At 41.3% G+C, this 21,142-nt stretch overlaps 1 protein-coding gene across 1 annotated transcript in view; it reads right to left on the minus strand.

The window, feature by feature from the left end:
* The window catches only part of LOC113012858 (plexin-A1-like), a 327,308-nt gene that overhangs the window by 235,135 nt on the left and 71,031 nt on the right, over nucleotides 1-21,142 (minus strand). The window contains exon 3 of the mRNA XM_026153254.1: nucleotides 19,310-19,492. Within this exon, the coding sequence (XP_026009039.1) occupies nucleotides 19,310-19,492 (183 nt within the window). The remainder of the gene's footprint in view (nucleotides 1-19,309; nucleotides 19,493-21,142) is intronic.

A 21,142-nucleotide genomic window follows, 5' to 3' on the forward strand; every position in this document is an offset into this window, starting at 1 on the left:
TCTGATGGATTAACCTTTCTGCTTTGGCTCATCAGCCGATGTTCTGTTCAATGCTGCGGCTTTAACCATCACTGCTCAGTTCTGCTTTTATGCCTGTATCTGTATATGTGTGCACAGCACTGCAATGTAAACTAAATAAAAGGGAGAGGAGGTAGATGAAGGCCATGACTGCAGAGATGTAGAATATATGAAACACAGTGATACGATAAGAAGAAAAAAAAATACCCCAAACTGACACCAAACAAGATAACTTAAATATATCAGAAAAATAAACTAAATCCAAAGATTACAAAGAAAAAAATTAACTCATTAGGCTAACCAAGAAAAAAACTTATACAATGAACAACATGAATTTTGTGCTACTACCTATCTTCTATTTTTAATGCTGTGCATGTACAGCACAAAGGAAACCCTCATTATACAACGTAACTTTAACACCTCTAACAAGCAGTTTCAAGAGTATTGGCATGAGTGTAAATGGTGCTCACGACACACACATACGCAGATTCTAGCTGAATGCCTGATGCTTTCAAAAGGGCTAATTGACTCAGCTCGGCAGGTGATCAGGAGCACAATACCAAATCCTGCGTGCACACACACACACACACACACACACACACACACACACACACACACACACACACACACACACACACACAGATGGGGTGTTAATTTGTGTATGTACACGTGTGCATGTGTTACGCTGAACACCCGAAACAAAGACGGACATCATGTCCACACCTTACCACTGCAAAAAAGTCAGCAGTTGGAAAAGTGCGACACATAACTGATGGATACGGTAAAGGCACTTAGAGCCTGATTGCCGCAATTTGCATCAACAGTCTTACTCTTTTAAGAAGCAAGCCTAATCCGAACACACATGAATAATACATGTATTTTAGATTGTCAATTGTCCATTGAGAATAAGCCCTTGTAGAAATCACAGGGGAAAAAATGTCCCTAATAGCTGCAGAACCTGTCTAAATCATGAAATATTTAAGTTTTGTTTAGTATCAAAGAAACGCAGCGACATTTATCCGCACACCTGTGGGAGCACCGTGAACTGACACTGCTAAGCTAGTTGAGAATGCCTTTTTGCCTCATTTTTTTTCAGAGGGGTCCACGCCTTTGACGATGCCCATGATGACTTCATGATTATTTCATTTTGCTTTTATAAAAAAGATAAAAGCTTTTGAAATATATGCCTGAGCCATTCAGATATACTGTACATCTCCAGACATACCAAGTGATATCCAATGTTTTTCCATCAAGGATAGACTGACTGCACTGCTGGCTGTTGCACATTTTTATTCTCCTCTATCCTCCACCACCTCCACCCATTATTCTATCTTGTTTTTCCCTCAATTTCTCTCCCATCAGTGCTTTCAACAAATCATCCATCCCTTCCCTTTAAATACACCCCCCTCCCATCCCTCTCTCTTTTCTTTCTCTGTCTCGTTCTCTCTCTTTCACGTCCCTTCATATGACTATGTAACATCAGGCAGGCTGCCAATTCACTGTACACCTCAATTAGAGGGGAGCCCTCCACACACACAAACCAGCGATGGACTGCTGTCTTTTAGCTGAAGGCTTTGTATGCTACCCAGCGCAAACCAAAAGGCTCCAGAGAGACAGGGCGAGAGAGTGAGCATGTGTGCAGGGCTGGCAGTTGGAGCGTGTCCGTGAGTGTGGCTTTGATATCAGTCTTGGTAATCTAAGTCATTCTCTCCACCGTATCAAGATACAAGTGACGCAAGCGCACAAACACATACAGACGTGCGCAAACACACACCAGATGGCTGAACAACACCAGGTCTTTGTCCTCCATTCTCTCGCCATCAACCTGTCTGCTCGTCTACTTTTCTCTGTTTAATGTTTGAATGTCGGCTTTTTCCACACTTCAAAGACTTCATAATTAGATTAGTCTTTGAAAACATTAAGAAAACAAAGAAAAGAAAATTCTTTGGGCTTTTGCTCGTGCAGTGGATCAGTAAATCATTCTATAATGATTGTAACATATGCACGTCTGTTTGTATGCTCCCATCTACTCCTAGACGAATGGACCAATCTTGATGCCTGCTGATTACTGATCAAGTTGTCGAAATGAGCTATTATAAAAAAAAGTCCAGAAATAGCACAGCAGAGCAGAAAACAACAATGCAGGGACAAGAAGACAACATTTCGGTGACCATTGTCTTGCCTTGAAGCAAGAAAACATGAAAACTTATATATCTATAACTTCCACGTACACCATATTATATAATCATATTTGCAATGTTTAACAGGATTAGGTGATGACAGTTCATGTAAGATTTTAAAATGAAAAACTGTGAAACGTTTGATGTGATTGCGAGTCAGAAAAAGTAATTATAGTTTTCTTGACAGCTATTGTTTGTTGACTTAACACCAAAGCGAAGACCCACCCGTAGTGCGGAGGTTTGCTAGTGGGAATAACAGGGAAAAACGAGTGAGGAATAACAGCTTGAAGAGACACAAGAAAAAAAAATTAACCTGCCTAACTCTGTATTAGAAGTTAGAGTTAGAAATATGGCCGTTGTCATCACAAGTGGACAAAGACTAGACAAAGACGAGACATTCCTTACACTTTGAAATTGCGGTGCACCAAATTTTCTTTGTTCTCTAAAAAAGTAAACCACTCTTCATCTCTACATGTTCAAAATATATCTAACACTAGTTTTTCCAAAAACAGCAGGTTGTATTCATATCAAGGAATGCGCATTTCAATCATGTCAACTCCAAAGTAAAATGTGCTAGATCCGAGACACATCCTTAGATAGGCACGCAAGCACACATGTGCATGTGAGAGCTGAAGTGATGGAGACAGAGGGAGAGTTTGCAAAGAGTTAAGGGTCATTGTTCTTGATTGCAGAGGCCACTCGAGACATTAGATGTTCTTGCTGCAATCACATTGTTCACAAGTGTCCAAATCAGAAATCAGGATGCTTCTGGAGAGCAGGCAATCAATATCATAAACACCATCAAGGACAACCCTCGACTCCCGATCTCTGAGTCTCTGTCTCTCACTCTCAACCTTATTTTCTATTTCATTATATCTCCTTGACCTCAACCAACTCTCAAGGTTCTTCATCTGTCTCTTTCTACCTCATTAACATACGCTTGCAGAGCCACCCGATGTCCTTGTGCCTGGCCGGCAAGCCAGTTGGACTAAAAAGAACATGCAGGGAAACCAAGAATGTAGGACAACGAATGGGCAAAAACAAACAATGCACTGAATAAATGAAAGCAAGCTACTAAACACGCAGCAAAATGGAACAGATCTGAACCCGAAAATAAAAACGGGCAGAATCTCCTTTTAACAAGACTTGGAAGAATTTTGATAATCACACTGAAACAGAGTGTTATGACTTTCTGGAAGAACAGCTGCAGAGCTAATCTAATATAACACACAACTTGGCCAGTGTGATATAATTTCATACTATATAATCTTTTTAGAGCCTGACTGATGCTTTTTTGGCCTGTTACAGATAAATAGGTATCAGCGTACATATACAGTTTGATGTGAGCTGATCTGAAAACTTTTATTGCAGAAAAAAGTGCAGAAAAAAGATGCTTGGGGTAATTTAGAAGTGATGTCACCACACAGATTACCCAGCAGAGCAGCTCCAACTCTATTATTTAAATACTCTCAGCAGTGTGAGGCAGATAAAGTGCTTTTAATAACGTGCTGTATGAATGTATGGGTAAATACTGCTTGTAGAGTAATGTGCTTTGAGTAGTCAGTAATTCTAGGAAAGTGCTCTTTAAATGCCAGTCCATTTTCATTCCCAGTTCCACTGTCTGCAGTACATGTAGCAGAGTACACATTACAGCTGAGGAGACGGTGGTGCGGAGTCAGGCAGGATCTTCATTTTAAATTGCTAACTGCATGTTAAATGCAACCAAATAAACTATGATTGAGTTTCCTTTTATAATACTACAGTATTAACAAATCGTACATAAACTCGTAATGGCCATTTCGAGTAAAAATACTATTCCATAATTTATGGAAGCTATTCAGCCTTTCTAATCAATTTTCATTACTTCCCACATGCTCTTTAATGTCTTCCCAGGAGCCTTCTCACTGGATCTACTTCAATTTGTGTTTTGTTTTTTTGCATTCCACAAAGTTTGACGGCTCAGGTAGTTTTTAGATTTGCACATTTTGCCTATTTTTACAGTATACCTTGGCTACTGCACCACACACAATTTACCAGACGAACTCTTTAGGCGTATGCAAAGAAAATAGTGAAAACAGTGTCCAGTACATAAAGAATGTTGGCATGTGTAAACCTGTCCTAAATATTGGTATTGGTTCAAAAAAAATCTAATATGGGTTTAGCTATAGTTCATATGCATACAGACAGTTCTTAGTTTGAAATTAAATGGAAAATCATACAGCGCACAAGCACTCAACACCAAGGGTGGGTGAAATTATATGAAGACCTTTCAAGGAGATTTGCCATAATGATATTTATGACAATACAGAGAACAATGTTTTATCAGTGCATGCAGCTTGTGCAGGCGGCAGCATTTATTGGTGAAATGAAAAATGAAGGGCATTTTACATCCTTCTTTTCCAATGAGCTCCTGTCATTGGTGACAGACAACCTAATTCAAAGGGTGAATATATTGATACAAGGTGCCAACAGCAGCAGTAGCAGTAGCTTTATAGTGCAATAGTAGTGACACAACATTATGTAGAATGAAACAGCATAATTCAAATTTAGGTTACTTTGTTGAGGTTGTTGAAGTAGCTCTGCTTTTAGGTACTAAATCATGATCCGATACTGACCCACGGCTCTCCCTCTCAGACATTTTTGGGCTTCTATCATTATTGTGCACAATAGGGAATATAAACACATGGCACGGCTATATCAAATCTGCCATTTCTATCACATAAAACACATTTCAATATTATCACAGACAAAGCCATATGGCATGACAAGTGTTGGTGTGGATTTCGTGGGGAAGTGTGAATGAATGTTTGCTCATTTCGAGAGCCATGAAAAGGTCATCCTTTAAGATACAGGTCTTATAGTCGCCTCTCATGTCTGCCCATCAACAATCTAGGCGACTAAGCAGAATTTGTTGGGAAGTGAGACCCCACGTTGGAGAACGGAGACCTGATCAGACTCCTGCAGACCTTAATTAGGTCTACTGTTTGCAGTAAAACCTTCCAGCTCAAGGTCTTTGTAATCTCTTTTGCCTGGCCTTGCAGACTGCAGAGTAGCAGACCATCACTTGCCCCTTGCATCCACTGAAAAAACGAAGACTTTGATGTCTTGGGACATCAAGTATCTGCTGTACTTCAGCGCCTTCTCAGTATCTGCCTCTGCTAGAGTGTCGATGGAGACCTCTTATTATCAATTATGAGCCCTCTAGAGCCCTTGATCATAACCAACTTCGGAACTCCCACTATACCATCCGGGCCAATCAGGTGAGGTTCCCGGTTCGACCAACAATCTAAGCGACTTGCCCACTCCTGCCAAAGAGTCACAAACTTTGTTGTGACTTTTCTTTCGATTTGGTTTGAGCATTGGACATTTACCAACCAGGTGTCATGATCAACTTACATTTTTCACTAACACGTTACTGTACTAAATTTGGTAATTATAAAAATTACAATTAAATTATGTCGTAACTTGCGTTACGAAGGTTCTTCAGTTATGTAAATGCTGGGCAGATAGAGAGAAGAAAAAATGTTTTTTTCTTCCTGTGCACTTCCACAACAGTCAGCTGATTTCAGTTTGTGTGCGGGAGAAGGAAATTGGTGGAGCGGTACCACAAAACAGCTTTTCAGGAGCAGAAATATGGACATTACTTTTATCGATTTTTACTTATTTTTACTGCCAGGGATGTGATGGTAAAGTGCAAACTGCATCCAGGACAGAAACAACCGCATTATACTGCTATACTTTGGCCCATTGCAACCATCTGCACAGACAGCATAGGTAACAAACTGGTAATTATGTCCCGTTCAAAAACCTGATGAGGGCATATCTTTTGGTGCTTATATGTTCAGCACCTAGAAACTTTAACTCCTTTGGCTCCATCTCTAACACCAACTTCTACAGAAAATGAGACACACGGTGCTTCATGGTGTCATACATAGTGGACCAAAACACGCATTTTCCCCACGGAAGACATCCAAGAACAAGCATTATTGTCGTGACAGACCCTGCTGAGTGTGAAGTACGCCATGTGTGACTGATAAGACAACAGAAGGGCCGTGTGTATGCATTAGTGTATGGGTGTGTGTGTATTAATGGATAGACAGATGGGATAGTCTAGGGGAACAGTTGATAAAGGCTTTATACTGCAGCTGCCCCTTTCTCTTCCCCTCTGCAGCGAGCACACACTCAAGAGACAACAAAAAAATCTCCACTGGCACCATTTGTGTGTGTGTGTGTGTGTGTGTGTGTGTGTGTGTGTGTGTGTGTGTGTGTGTGTGTGTGTGTGTGTAAGTGCTGTGGGCTGTTTGTGTGGCAGCTGCCCTGGCATCAGGTGGGCAGCTCCTATTATACAGCTGCTGTAATATGTAAACGCACATTACTTCCTACTCCAAACACAGAACGCACTGATGAAGATGAACACACACACACACACAGTGAGATTCCCTATAATCTAAGGATCAGTATCTCTCAGAGACCCACATTTACACACAAACAAATGGGAAATCGACCCTCTGCAATCTCATTACGCACACACACACACACAGCCCGCATCCTTTCCTGCATGCGCCCTCTAATCAGATGCACATGTATACACACACCCACGAAGGCTGCATCTTTCCCTAGATGTGAAACAGATTAACATAGCGCACAGTGAAATGTTTTTTTGTTTCTTTTTTTTTCGGCTCGCTAATCAGACAAGAGCGCACATCCATCCAGAAGGTATCTCCACCTTGCTGCCGAAGGTGACGAAAAAACACACCTGCTAATCTGCATCTTTTCTACATTCTGGTACAAGATGCCCGAGACTTCTGTATGTCAAGCAAACCGGCATAGACACAAATCAAAACACACACCAGACCCACCCAACCTGCCAGTTGTTCTCCAGATGCACGCCAGATACGCAAACAAATGTCCGCCCATCACCTCCCGTATCTGTGCAGACACATGTTGTGATGTGAAGAGGTCGGCCAGCTTGAATCAGGCCACTGGCACCTGACAGCAGTCGTCAGCTCAACAGCTGTCCGAGCGCATCGCTGGCTGTTGCTGAACATCCTACATATGCGTGTGTTTGTCTGGACTCGTGGCCGTACGTGCTCTATCAGCAGGGACATTCTAAGTCAGTGCTGGGACTGGTGATGTCCACACGGGTTAGGGACCCTGATTTATGAGGTCACAGGGTTAACACACTGCTTTTTTTTTATCTTTTCTTTTTTTGAACTTGGTACACATTTTACATTTCCAGTCAACGGATGTTGTGTTCATACTGTGGCCACATGTGAATTACATCATAAAGGCCTTACTGGAAGAGGGAAACTGGAACTCATTATATTACTTAATTTAACTGTTTTTGTCAAATGTGTTAATATTAGCAATTGATTTGTGTCCATGAGCACAGTAAGAGAAGTTTTTCCAACGTTAGAGGTCAATGGACTGTTTTGACAAAGGCAGAAACAGTCCACTAGTCTGCTGAACACTAGAGTGGTTGATGGTGACATAATCATTTTGTCACTCACACCAGAGAGCACAGTTTTTGTCCCTTTTTCTTGACTAACTTTAAGCCATCATTCTATTCTGAGAAAAATGATTCACAGGACAAAGAGCCAGCTAAAAACTGGAGATCCCAGGACGACAAAGTCAAACTGCAATGCTCCGAGAAGCTACAAATAACCCCGGAGCTACATCTTAGAATCTACAGCCCTCAGTTAGCATGTTAGCATGTCTGTACAACTAGAACAAGACTGATCAAGTATATGGTGTTTGGAAAGGTTGCCAGGAGAATGGCTCTAAAGAACATGACAGCACAGCTTAGGTTTCCAAAGGTGCATCTTAATAAACCACACGACTTGTGCAACAATGTTCTTTGGACAGATAAGACCAAAGTGGATTTCTTTGGCTATAATGCACAGCATTGGGTACAACCAAACTGTCAACTACATTTGTGGAGGACTGAAGATTTGGGCCATGAATTCTTCTGTATGCCAAAGTATTTCAGAGTCAGACATGAGGTTGTCTATCTGACAGCTAAAAGTTGGCTGAAACAATTATGTATCAGGGCAATGATCCTAAACACAGCAGGAAATCGACATCAGAATGGCTGAAAAAAGAAAAGAAACAACATGTTGCAATGCCCCAGTCAATGCCCAGACCTCAACGCAACTGAAATGCTGTGGTGGGACTTTGAGAGAGCTGTGCATAAATGAATGCCCACAAACCTCAATAAACTGAACTTTGTAAAGAAGAGTGGTCTAAATTCCCTCTGCAACGATCTCAGACAGATAAAGTCATACAGAAAAAGTTATTTGACCCAAAGCTGGCTTTACAAACTACTGTGGCGTGCTTAGTTTTTCATACAACACTTCTGCATTTTGGCTCAGTTCATATTAAATTCAGTTCAGTTTTATTAATACAGCGCCAAATTACAATAACAGTCACATCAAGGTGCTTTTTATTGTAAGGTAAAGACTCTACAATAATACAGAACCCCAACTATCAGATGACCCCCTATGACCTAGCATTTGGTTACAGTGGGAAGAAAAAACTCCCTTTTAACAGGAAGAAACCTTCAGCAGAACTAGCTTCAGGGATGGGCAGCTATCTGTTGGCGGTGATAGGAGGGAGACGGTAAATAATGACACAGTGTTATTATGTCATGTGTTGTTGTTCATCTGAAACTGTATTTAAATAATTTTAGTATATGCTAAGGAACAGATGATTTTTTATTTTCTATCCTCTAAACTAAAATGAATAAATAAAACACTTTTTGCAGTAGAATCTCCAAAACACTAGCAATCCTCCCTCTTTCCCAGAGTGCTTTGCCACATCAAGCCAACACACACATAGCCATGCCCCACAATGGCAATCCCAATGTCAGATGCCGCAAAGACTTTATGTGAATAAAAGCCATCTCGCAGTTGATAGGTTCAGCTGTAATCTTTCCTTTTGTCTCTTGACACCCACAAAGCCTTCCCACTTATCAAAGATTCATTAGCTCACTAATATATCCATCTAGCTCTCCATGCACATCGCCCGTCCATTAATGCCGAGCCATATTCCTCCAGAGGGGATGCTGAGATAATGCCCTGCTCAAGGACATAGGGGGTAATACATATGAAGTGATAGCCCACCTGGGAATTGAACCTACAACCACAATGGCACATTAGCAGCGACTGCCTCCGATAAGTGATGCAGAACAGTATCATATCAGTCTCCGTCCCGGCAAACATCCTGCTGTTGTATTTCAGATCAGTCTGCCAGCACCAGTGTGCTTCTGGATCACTCCATCCTAATGTCATGCAGCACTGCCTTTGAAGAAAATGGTTTCTCCCCCCTATTTTTCCCCACCTACCATCTATTTGTTTCAGGTGGAAGCCATTCTAACGCACTGTCCCATTGACTCATTTTCAAACTAATGCACCATCCTTTCAATTTGGTAGTAAAAAAAGACAGAAAGAAGAAAGTGCTGCCTGTCTCCCTCGAAATACAGTATATAGATGGATACTGTATTTGTTATTTTGAACACTCCATTCTGTTTTCAATATCACGTCCTCTAAATATTTGGCTGGAACATCTCCATTTCTAAGTCTTCTGAAGAACTGGAAAATTGTCCAACATTTTTGATAGACTTCGAAGTTTGCCCTGTCTATTAAGTATCCTTTGTTTGCATTTAAAAATGCCTCATTTAGCTTCATTAAAACTCTTGTCTGTCAAACACATAATCTTGACCTAATCAAATGACGAAAACTTGTATAAAACCTTTAATCGCTCCAAAAGAAGCTTCTCTTAGCCTGACAGAATATGGTTGGGACTGAAGACTACACAGTTCACAGAAACATGCTCATTTCTAACAACATATTATATATTCTTGGATACTTTTGGCTTAATGTGATTCACAGTGCAAAATAATCCATTTCATTTCATTTATACAGCGCCAAAACACAACAATAGTCGCCTCAAGGTGCTTTATATTGTAAGTTAAAGAGTAATACAAAAAATCCTAAATAAGATTATCACTGCTCCAACAATGGCTATACTGTAGGCCCAAAGATGCAATAACCAGTAGTTGCAATAAAATAATTACATTTCAAATAACATCAGCTGGTGCTCAAGTTGCATTACAGACAGTATAGGCATCAAGTTTCAGTAGTTCTACTTTGTTTTCATTATGGATAGACGCTAAATTAATAGATATCTAATATGTTAAATTATATATATATATATATATATATATATATATATATATATATATATATATATATATATATGTGTGTGTGTGTGCGTATATATATATATATATATATATATATATATATATATATATATATATATATATATATATATATATATATATAAATATACTGCAAAGACATTACAAATAAAGTGTAATTTATTTAACCAGCCTGTCTTAACCTAAGCAAACACACCTCTAAAGCAGATGCACAATCAGGTCATATAAGTACGAGCTGATGTATGGCTCACTGTTTTATCAGCCTTGTATGTCTTTGAATCTATCTCTGTCTCCTGCTCATAAAAGGCACAACAGAGACAGCATTTTTTTTTTTTTTTTTTTTTGCAGGCTGACGTATACTAATGTACTAATGGATAGAGGAGATAGAGAGGCTGAGGGAATGGGGAGCAGAGGAGAGAAGGACACACACACATATGCATGCACACACAGATGAGGTGGGACATTCTCATGGGAGGCAGATTTGCGGGCATCCAGCCCACCTCGGTTAGGAGAAAGAGAGCTGAAGGTGACATATAAGCAAGAACGACAGGGAGCGGAGGGGAAGAGAAAAAGAGAGAGACGGTTGTTGTTGGCAGAGAAAGCATAAGGCCCGAAGACAAGGACAGCAGGAAAGTACGGCTTGGAGAATCCAATGATAATTCACTCAAACACTAGCAGCCCTTACAGCAGTAATATTATCTCTGAAGGATTTACACACTAGTCTTCCCTCAACAGGCTCTAACAGCAACTCCACACATGCATTTACAGGGACTAGCACACTGCAGCACAAAACCCCCATGTATTGACCCACTGATGTACCCTTTCATATATATCATGGCAACAAGTGCACACATACACACACACAAACCTAGAGTGTGAATACCTAACTGCTGTTTCAGAAACTCACAAATGAATCATGAATATGGATCTAAACAATGTAATTGTGTATATTTGTGCCAGACAGTAGACGGCAGACGTTAACACACACACACACACACACACACACACACGAGGCTTGAGGAAAATCCTGTTGTGTATTCTGAGAAACTAATAGGAATTTATTCCACTAACTTCTACTTAATGGGATAAAGATGGAATTAAAGTGTTCAGGTGTTGTGCTCATCTGCTCATTATGAGTTTGCATCGGAGGGAAGAGGAAAGTGTAATCCGCTCACACGCAAACGGGGGGGGAAACAGACAGCGGCACGACCCGAAGATTATCAATCATCTCTACCAGCCTGGTGTTTTTGCCATTTAACCAGCCCGAGCAGCCGATGCGCTGCTTCAATCATCGTCTGCCAGTCTAAATGCTAGTGCTAATTAGCATTCACATGCTAAATTACCTCCCATCCCATGTTTCTTGATTAGGCTTAATCATTCTGACAGCTATAGTTTTACCACTAAGCTTGAAGAGCCAATACATCCGCGGCCATCTCAAACTCTAGGAAGGGGTCCACGGTGCTCTCGTTCACTGAATGCTGGTAGGTGAAGAGTGGATAATGGGCTAAGGACTTTTCCTGTGCTTTATGAACTATATTGCCAAAAGTATTTGCTCGTCTGGCTTCACACTCATATGGACTTGAGCAACATTGCATTGTTAATCCATAGGGTTTAAGATGATGTCAGCCCATCCTTTGCAGCTATGACAGCTTCAACTCTTCTGGGATGGCTTTCCACAAGGTTTAGGAGTGTGTTTATGGGAATTTGTGACCATTTGTTCAGAAGTACATTTGTGAGGTCAGACACTGATATTGGACAAAAAGACCTGGATCACAGTCTTTACTCTAATTCATCCCAAAGGTATTTGATTGGATTGAAGTCAGGACTTTGTGCAGGCCAGTCAAGTTTTCCTGAGGAACCCATTCTAGTTTGTGGAAGCAGTCTACATGCCTAGGTGCCTGATTGTATACACCTGTGGCCATGGAAATGATGGGAACACCTGAATTCAATGATTTAGATGGGTAAGTGAATACTTTGGGCAATATAATGTATGCTTGATTTAAATAGTTTAAATGTATTTTCTCCAATCACTGCTGTTTCCATAAAACACCAGCATCCACTAAAATAATCATAGAGAAAGGAAATCATTCTGCTGGGAGCTGTTCAGAATTGGAGCACTCAAGAGTCTTAAGTTGTAAAAATAATACACCAGTGTAAACACACCCCATTAAAAGACAGTTTTTCTGCATTGTTAATTTTTTGCAGAACTACTAATGATTGGTTATTCATTATCAGCTATCTTAGCGATTAATTGTGGGTGGCTGTGGCTCAGGAGATGGAGTTGGCTGTGGGTTGTAGAGGTTGGTGGTTCGCTTCCTCTCTCGAATTGTCAATGTGAATAGACACGGTACTTAGATTAAGAAAAGGTACTTGAATGAATGTGTGTGCTTGGGTGAATGAAACTAGCAGGAAAGAGTCATACAAGTACCAGTCCATTTACCATTACTTATCTTTCTTTATAGCACAATTGTAAAACAATAACTAAACAGTCAGTTATTCCAAAATCTTTTGGCCTTCATTTTGATAGGTTCAGTGAAGAATTTACAGAAAAGGAGAGAGAGAGAGAGAAAGAGAGGGGAAGACATGCAAAGGGTCGCGGGTCAGACTTGAACCTGGGCCGGCCGCTCGCAGCCATCCTTGCATGTGGTCGCCTGCTCATCGCACTGAGCTCATCTTTTTGACCTATGATCCATTTACTGTCAGAAGGTATTTCTTGGTGCCACTCCTGTTAATATAATTCAGATACTGGTGACAGCCATGTGTGACTCACATGCAGAATTGATGATGACTGGTGCTGATGGTGGATGATGATCTAAAAGAAGAACTGAATGATCTAAAAACAATTTTAAAAAAAGACAGAGGAAGACAGAAAAGCACACCCTTTCCAAAGACTTTCCAAAAGCTTTCCTAGGACTTTGGAAAGATCACAACTTTATATGAAATGTTTGAAACTTTGTTTTGTTTGTGTTGTTGTAGACATTTGGGCATATACACTCTTTGGGAATGTTGCCCTTTGTCTGTTTTCTGGTCTTTTTACATCTATCTTCCTAAATGTAACAAGGAAGGCACCGCTTTTTAAAGACATGATAAGTCCCACGGTTTGGAAAGCGCTTGTTATATCTTTATTAATTTATATCACAACTTTTACTTTAACTATAAAACCTTGATTTGAAATTCAATACAGCTGGCACAACTACAGTGGAGAACAAAAGCACAGGGTCTTAGTGAGAAATGCATTAGAGCAGAAATGTAAACTGGCACAAAGTATACAACAGCATGAAAGTAGCCTCCAGTAAAAGCTGCTTAGGATGCTGTGCAGTGTTAGCCACACTACATAAGAGATGGTGGGCAGATTATGACTCAATTCACGCAGTATACTGCTTATTTATTATCTTCTTAAAGGGTCAATGCCGTTAAGGGGGTGGAATGCTGTTAGCTGGGAGGAGTGAAAAAGTGGACAGGATAGGGTCGTGCACGGTACGTCACCGTCACATACTGAAAAAGAGCCGAGCACCGTGGAGCATCTCGCTCTATAGTTGCTTGGGTAATGTCTGAGTGGGACAGATGTAGGATCAAAAGAGCAATGCGGGTGAACTTCTGGTCCACCTCACCAGCTCTGAGATGCCCTGAAGCCTAACCAGTCTCACTTGTCTCCCTGTCTGAAAGCAGTGAAGTGCCAGTGTTATGTCAATCAACTGGTTGGCACAGTTGCCTCGGTAGCGCTGTACTCCAATCAGTCCTGTCACTCAGGCTATCTTCCAAGATAGAAAGGAAAAGGGAAAAGTAATTGGATTTGCTGCTAGCAGGGAAATGATGAAATGACATGAAACCATACCCCTTCACCCACCACACACGTCTGCACACCTATACATTGCTGTGAGTAAATCTCCCTCTTTCTTCCCCTCTCTCTCTCTCCATCTGTCTAGCTTCATCTTTTTGTTTCTGAAATCTGGAAATACTTCAGGCTGTTGAGAGTTTCTTTTCATCTTACCTGATGCGGCAGGAGCACCTTGTTCTCCCAGGTAGACAAAAGAGGAGACGAAATGAGAGGAATGAAAGGATTTCCAGGTTTTTACTGAGATCTGAAGACGGGGTTTTTTAGGATGTTTCTGGCAAACGACGCAGAAGGCAGCCGATAGTGCAATTTCGTGCTGTTAAAAACTCAGTGTCCCACCTACACTTTGTCTGCCAACAAAGCAATGTACAGTGGTGTTTAAAAGAAGAAGGTAATCATGTGTGGCTTTGAGGTACAGAGCAAGGACCAAGAACATATACTGCATAAACGCAGTGTGCTGCTGCTAACTGACAGGCCTGGGAGAGGTGAACAGCAGATAGCCAGACTGTCACCATAAAAAAAAAAAAGACTGCCTCCTATACACAGTATTATATCGCACTGTTTGTGCTGTATCCTAAATCCCACTTTCATCGTGTATCAGACACTGTCTCTCATATCTTTCTTATTGCAACCCTGATAACATACAGTAAGTATGGGCATGGTCACTGTATAAGAGCTATATAATCAAATGAGCATCAAATGTAATTATTGTAGTCACTTTTGTTCTTTTATGTTTTATTTAGTGTTTTACTATTATTTCATTTTACATTCTATTTTATTCTCTTCTTCCAAGTAAACCGAAGCCTGTGTTTCTTTAATGACACCATAGTACGTTGCATTATAGTAATCAAATCTGGGGGTAATATCTGTGTGGATGACCTTTGCTAAAGCTGAATGAGATGAAAGAATAGTTTTAACCTCAGAGATCAGCTTAAACTGAACAGAACAAGATGGCATGACGTATCCAAAAAAAAAACGTGTTTATTAATTAATAAGATCAAACTGAGATCAAGTGACTGACACTGTGATGAGGGCAAGGAGGAGTAAATAAAAGGCAATAATTATTGAGGCAAGACAATATGGAAAGTGTAGTCATTCTGTTTGGCTTTAGTGAGACATGCACTCACTGGCCTCTTTGTTAGGAACATACACTTGTTGTTAATGCACATATCTGATCAGCCAATCACATGGCAGCATCTCAATGCACTTAGGTATGTAGATATGATCAAGATAAGCTGCTTAAGTTCATCAGAATGGAGAAGAAAGGTGATTCAAGTAACCTTGTTGGTGCCAGAGGTCAGAATGGGCAGACTGCTTTGAACTGAGAGGAAGACAACAGTAACTCAAATAAATACTCGTTAGAGCCAAGGTATGCAGAAGAGCATCTCTGAACACATGACACATCAAGCGTAGAAGCAGATGACCTACAGCAGGACAAGACCATGCTGGGTGCCACTGCTGTCGGCTAAGAACAGTACCAACTGAGCATCATTTAAATACTGCAGCCCCCCACATCCATCGCATTGTGACCACAGTGCACACATCACAAAGCTCAATTCATCCCAAATTGGTTTCTTCACCATGATGAGTTCACTACTCAAATGACCTCCACAGTCACCAGATCTCAATCTAATAGAGCACCTTTGACATTTTGTGGAAAGGGAGATTCATATCATGGATGTCCAGCAAATAAAGCTGCAGCAACTGTGTAATGCTTTCATGTAAATATGGACCACAAACCTCCAAGGGATGTTTCCAGCACTATGTTGAATGGATGCCATAAATAATTAAGGCAGTTCTGCAGGAAAATGGGGTCCAGTTTGATATTAGCAAAGTGTACCTGTGTCATCAGCGTAGCCATGGAAGTTCTTGATGTTACTTAGACCCAGTGGAAACATGGAAAACAGGAAATGACACTGGGCCCAGAATGGGTTCCTGTGGAACGCCAGGTAATTCCAGGTCCTTTAGAAAAAAAGCTTTTCTGATTGTGCCAGAGGCTGAGCTAACGTGGAGAGGAGATCATTCTCAGTGCTATGAAGAGTAGCATTTTGTAAATCAGTCAAAAAAAGATATGTTTCAATAAAAACACAGCTAGTTCAGCCAGAGCCTCGTCTGAAATGACTTAATACACTCAGGCTGAGGGAGGGACCTTCAAAACACTAAGAACCTAATCACGGTCCCACAGCTCCATTAAGTATCAAAGAGAGCTTTCACTTTGACACACGGCCCTTAATCAGCAGTTCACTTCCATCAAAAATATTCTATATAAATACGTCTCAAAGGTGAAAACCGGAGTCAGCAAGGTCGGCTAATAAAGCAGAATTAGTTCTTACAGGCACAGTCAGAACCTATAAAGAAGAAAGCCAGTGGCCCGCGAGCAAGGCTACTGTTTTTTTTACACATACATGCCACGTGTTTAGCCAGTCATGACATTTTGATTAGTTTTGCTGATGAAAGGCAGCATAGATTAACCCTGGCTTATGTCATAGCTCTCTTTCTCCCTCACACACACACAAACCTGTACCAACGCTTATCCAATGAACTGGCTCCATTTAAGATCTACACTACTGATTATATATTCATAGATCAATCAATACAGAGTCTAGCAGCCGGGACACGTCCATGGGGGCAGACACACACACAACAACAGTCACACTGCAGGAATTTTAATGAGCAGGAGCGTGTGTGTATGTGCGTGCGTGCGTGTGTGTGTGTGTACATCAATACAATGCAGCTTTACATTTCATTAGGCCAAGGAGCACAGTTTAACTTCCAATGAATAGCAATAAAACCACACGGCCTGTAACCATCTCTCTCCATCTGCTGCCTCAGCTTCGCTTTCTTTCCCTCCCTCGTTCTAATCCCAGTCCTATTCCCCTCTCCCTCGCCCCAGAATTTATTTTTGCACAAATCAAGTTCAGCCATTAAACAGCTGTTCTCCAATTTAGCCAAAAAGACCTTATTTAAACCTAAAACGAATCACTTCCTGCGCGAGGAAAGCCTTAGCGGGCACGGGCTAATGAAAAAGCCCAATAACCCGGCTGTAGCTTGAATTGCTGTTGATTTATAGTGATTGTCATCCCGTCTCGCCATTATCCCGCTCATATAGACAACAGCATTTTAATGCAGCATCTGCATTGATCTGTGTGTGAGGACACTGGCAGCCTCCACCCCGTCGTATTCACCTTCCTTCCTCCATCCCCAAAGCACAGGAAGACACGGCGGCTGAGAGGAAATGGGATTCCGATCAGCGGGATATCATCCAGGATCTGCTGACCCCCACAGTCTCAGCGCACATACAAATCATCTGTCTGCACAACCGCAGACACAGTCCAAGGGGTCAGGCTGCAAGGACTAGCGGGCTAGGTTTCAGTCGACTTAGCAAAACTCAAGTGACAGGAAGCTGTGTAAGGAGGCATGTGTGGGTCTGTGTGAGAGTGTGCGCATAGTATCAAAGCCTATATAAAAGCAGTCGACAGCAGCGTCGCAAAGGCTGTTCCACAGGCTGCGGAAACACACAGGCCTCCTGTTTAAGCTGTCAAATATGTGTCTAAAACTGCAGCAGCTGAATCTTTAAAACATCTGAGCTGAGCTTAATGGGACGCGACAAAAAGTAAAAGGCAAACTTAAAGACGTCGCCCACTGAAATAAAAATAAAAAAAATAGACATCAGCAGCTGCAAAATGATGCTTGTCTACTAAAAGAAATGTCTGAAACTTCATAAAGCTCAATGCGACGCAGAGTGAAATGCCGATCTAACATTTCTTTTCATTTACTTTCTGTGTGTATGCACTTTTTATCTTCACCTGAGTGTGTTTATTCAGCCTCGGTAGTATTGATGACACAGACGCACTCCTATGACGAGCAGGGGGAGAAAAGAGAAAGTATAGCTAAGGCTCAGGAGCAGCTGATTGGCACACGCACCATGCGATCCACTCCACACGGGTACTTCAGGAGCATTATTATAGACCCACAGGTGCACGCATACACGTACACAAAGAAATAGCGTGATGTTCTTATGCTGAACACGGCGGGAAATTACTGCTAGCCTGTGATTGAGCACAGGCACACGCAAAGCACAGGTTTCCTTCACCCGTCCCTTCACCGGAGGTACTCAGGAGACACATAAAAATCATCTGCACCCACCTTATAGCCACTCAGACACTCTCACTGCCTTTTGACAATCCTGTGACTAGACCACAAAAGAACACTCAGCAAGATAAAAACCACACAGCTCCAGTTTGTCTAGCAGTACAAGCTCCACTCTGTACATCCTCCACAAAGACACACACACACACAAGCTCGCTCTGCAGGAGAAAACGCACTTCTCCAGAAACTGCTGCTTTACTTTTTTTTTAATGTATATGTCTTATTTGGTATGTCTCAAAAGCATTCAGTGACAATGGCAAATCACTGAAAAGCTATTTCAAAATAAAACAAGCACAAAATGCCATTACAGACACAAAAATATATATATATATATATATATATATATATATATATATATATATATATATATATATATATATATATATATATATATATAGCCTCGTCGCTACACTGATATATATATACACATGCACATTCAAAGCTGATATCTACACTGAGCGCTGATGATAAAGCCATTTGTCAGCGATGCCAAAACCAATGACCACTGAAAATACATCAGAAAATGACAGAAAATTGCTTCAGAGTGAAAATGCTTTTCTATAGTCTATGAAACACGCATACTCATGCAGTATACACACACACACACACACACACACACACACACACACACACACACACACACACACAAGCCCTGCACTGTTACCAGAGCCTTTAAATCCCCGTTTTAGTCACATTTTGTTAGTTTCCTTTCACACCACACCACTGTCAGGTGAAATGTTTGTATCTGATCCTTTTTTTTTCATATTATAGAATGCATATGTGGTGAGATCTGAGAAGCTTTGAGTCAAATCACACTGAAACATCACTGAGTTTTGTCTTTGCGAAGAGTCTCTGTGTTAAACAGATCTGCGAGGATGCAAAGGTGCTTCGGAAACTCCAGCCTACCTTCTTTATGCGTCCGCTACGAGTGCCCGTGAACGCCACTGTGTTGCCACGGTAATCATAAGCAGCCACGGAGGTCATGCCGTCGTCCTTGTCCACATAAAGCGGGATGCCCTCGATGGCGGTGGTGCCCCCTAGAGGCTGGTTGAAGTCCTGGCCGCAGAAGTTGTCGTCTATCTGTAACGGCTGTGCAGAGAGGTGGGGGGGGGGGGGGGGGGGGGGGGTGGAGAGGGAGAGAAAGCCATTAACTCAACCATTAACACTTTCTAAATCCCTTCTCTTGTTAAACTAACATTAATTCTTAAAGAAGGAGGAGGATTTCAATCCCTCCAGCACTTAGCAGAAATTTTATGGCTCCTGGAGTGAAGCCAAGCCATGGCAGATTTACTGAGAAAATGGTATAAAATTATTGGATGTCACTGGAAAAATTGACTCCAGTTTCCTGAACTTTTTTTGTTTTGAGATGTTGTTGTAAGTGGCAGACACAAGGCTGACAGGGATGTGTGTATCTCATTAAGGGCCAAAAGCCACACAAAGCCAGTTCATGCCTTTGTGTTTGGTGTGTTTCCTTCCATTACAGGCTTTGATTATTTCATTGTATGTGATGTCAAACTAAGTAATTAAGTATCTCAGTACGGCCTGAATGGATGAACAGTTGATTGCTAATGTTTAAAATATTGATCTCTTACTGCTTTGCCAGTGTAGTTTCTATCAGTAGACAAGCCAATACAACAAGTAAATCAAATGGAGTAAGCATAAACACGGAGGGGAGGGTGAATACATGAGCAGGACACTGGAGGAGGGAAATGACAGGAAGTAAATTATAGGTCAGATTAGCATATCATAATCAATGTGTCTTGTATAGCCTCGTCGCTACACTGATATGTTGATATGCCAAGCCTGATTTATGAATACGGCGCAAGTGGAAAGGTGAGTCTGTGTAACAGGCATGTCATTAAAACCATGTGTCGCATCACAAGGTTCACCTCACTCTGACATGCGTAACGGTGATGATCAGCATATGCACCACTACTGTAACATCACACGCGCTGAGAAGCACGTTGAGAAAGACACACACACACACACACATCTAGACAGAAGTTCATCCTAAAAAAAAAAACAACACTATTCAGTTCAATTCAGTTTTATCGATAAAGCGTCAAAGCACAACAACAGTCACCTCAGCGTGATTTATACTGTATACTTGGCGACAGTTGGAACGAAGAACTCCTATCTGCTGCAACCGGTGGAGGGGGAAGTAATGCTAGAAACAATGCACCAACCAAAAACATTGGTGCACTTTGGAGGAATGTAATGCAAGTATCTGGCAGCTAATAATTTTCTGTGTGGCTAAATGTATTAGTTTGTTTTCCAATTACTAGCACTAATTAGTAGGCATCTGTTTGTCAGTGATGCACCTAAGCTGTCTATGGATACTAACCAAGCCTGCCAATATTACCTCATTAACCTTGTTCAGTTTTGACCCAATTCTTCACAGCTTCCTGTGTCTCTGAAGGGACAGCATGAATAAAAGTAAGAACATATTAGCTTTTCTTCTCTCACCCATGAGTTTGTCTTACTTTATACAAGACGCTGTTAGCTAGAGCCAGGTACTTTCACAGTCTAAACACGTGCAGTTAGTGGAGTTAGTGGAGTTGTACTGCTGGGGACGTGTCTAGCGTGTACCCCCCACCCCCATGATCCTGAATTGTATAACCCTTTCACGCATAGTTGTCACTACAGTGGACAGCTATTCAAAGGCTGTTTTCTGCACATAAACCACTACATTGGACACTGATGTGTCACTCCATACCCTGCCACCCACTCCAAAGGTGA

This window comes from Astatotilapia calliptera, chromosome 20, assembly GCF_900246225.1.
Source record: "Astatotilapia calliptera chromosome 20, fAstCal1.2, whole genome shotgun sequence".
Classification (NCBI taxonomy): Eukaryota; Metazoa; Chordata; class Actinopteri; order Cichliformes; family Cichlidae; genus Astatotilapia; species Astatotilapia calliptera.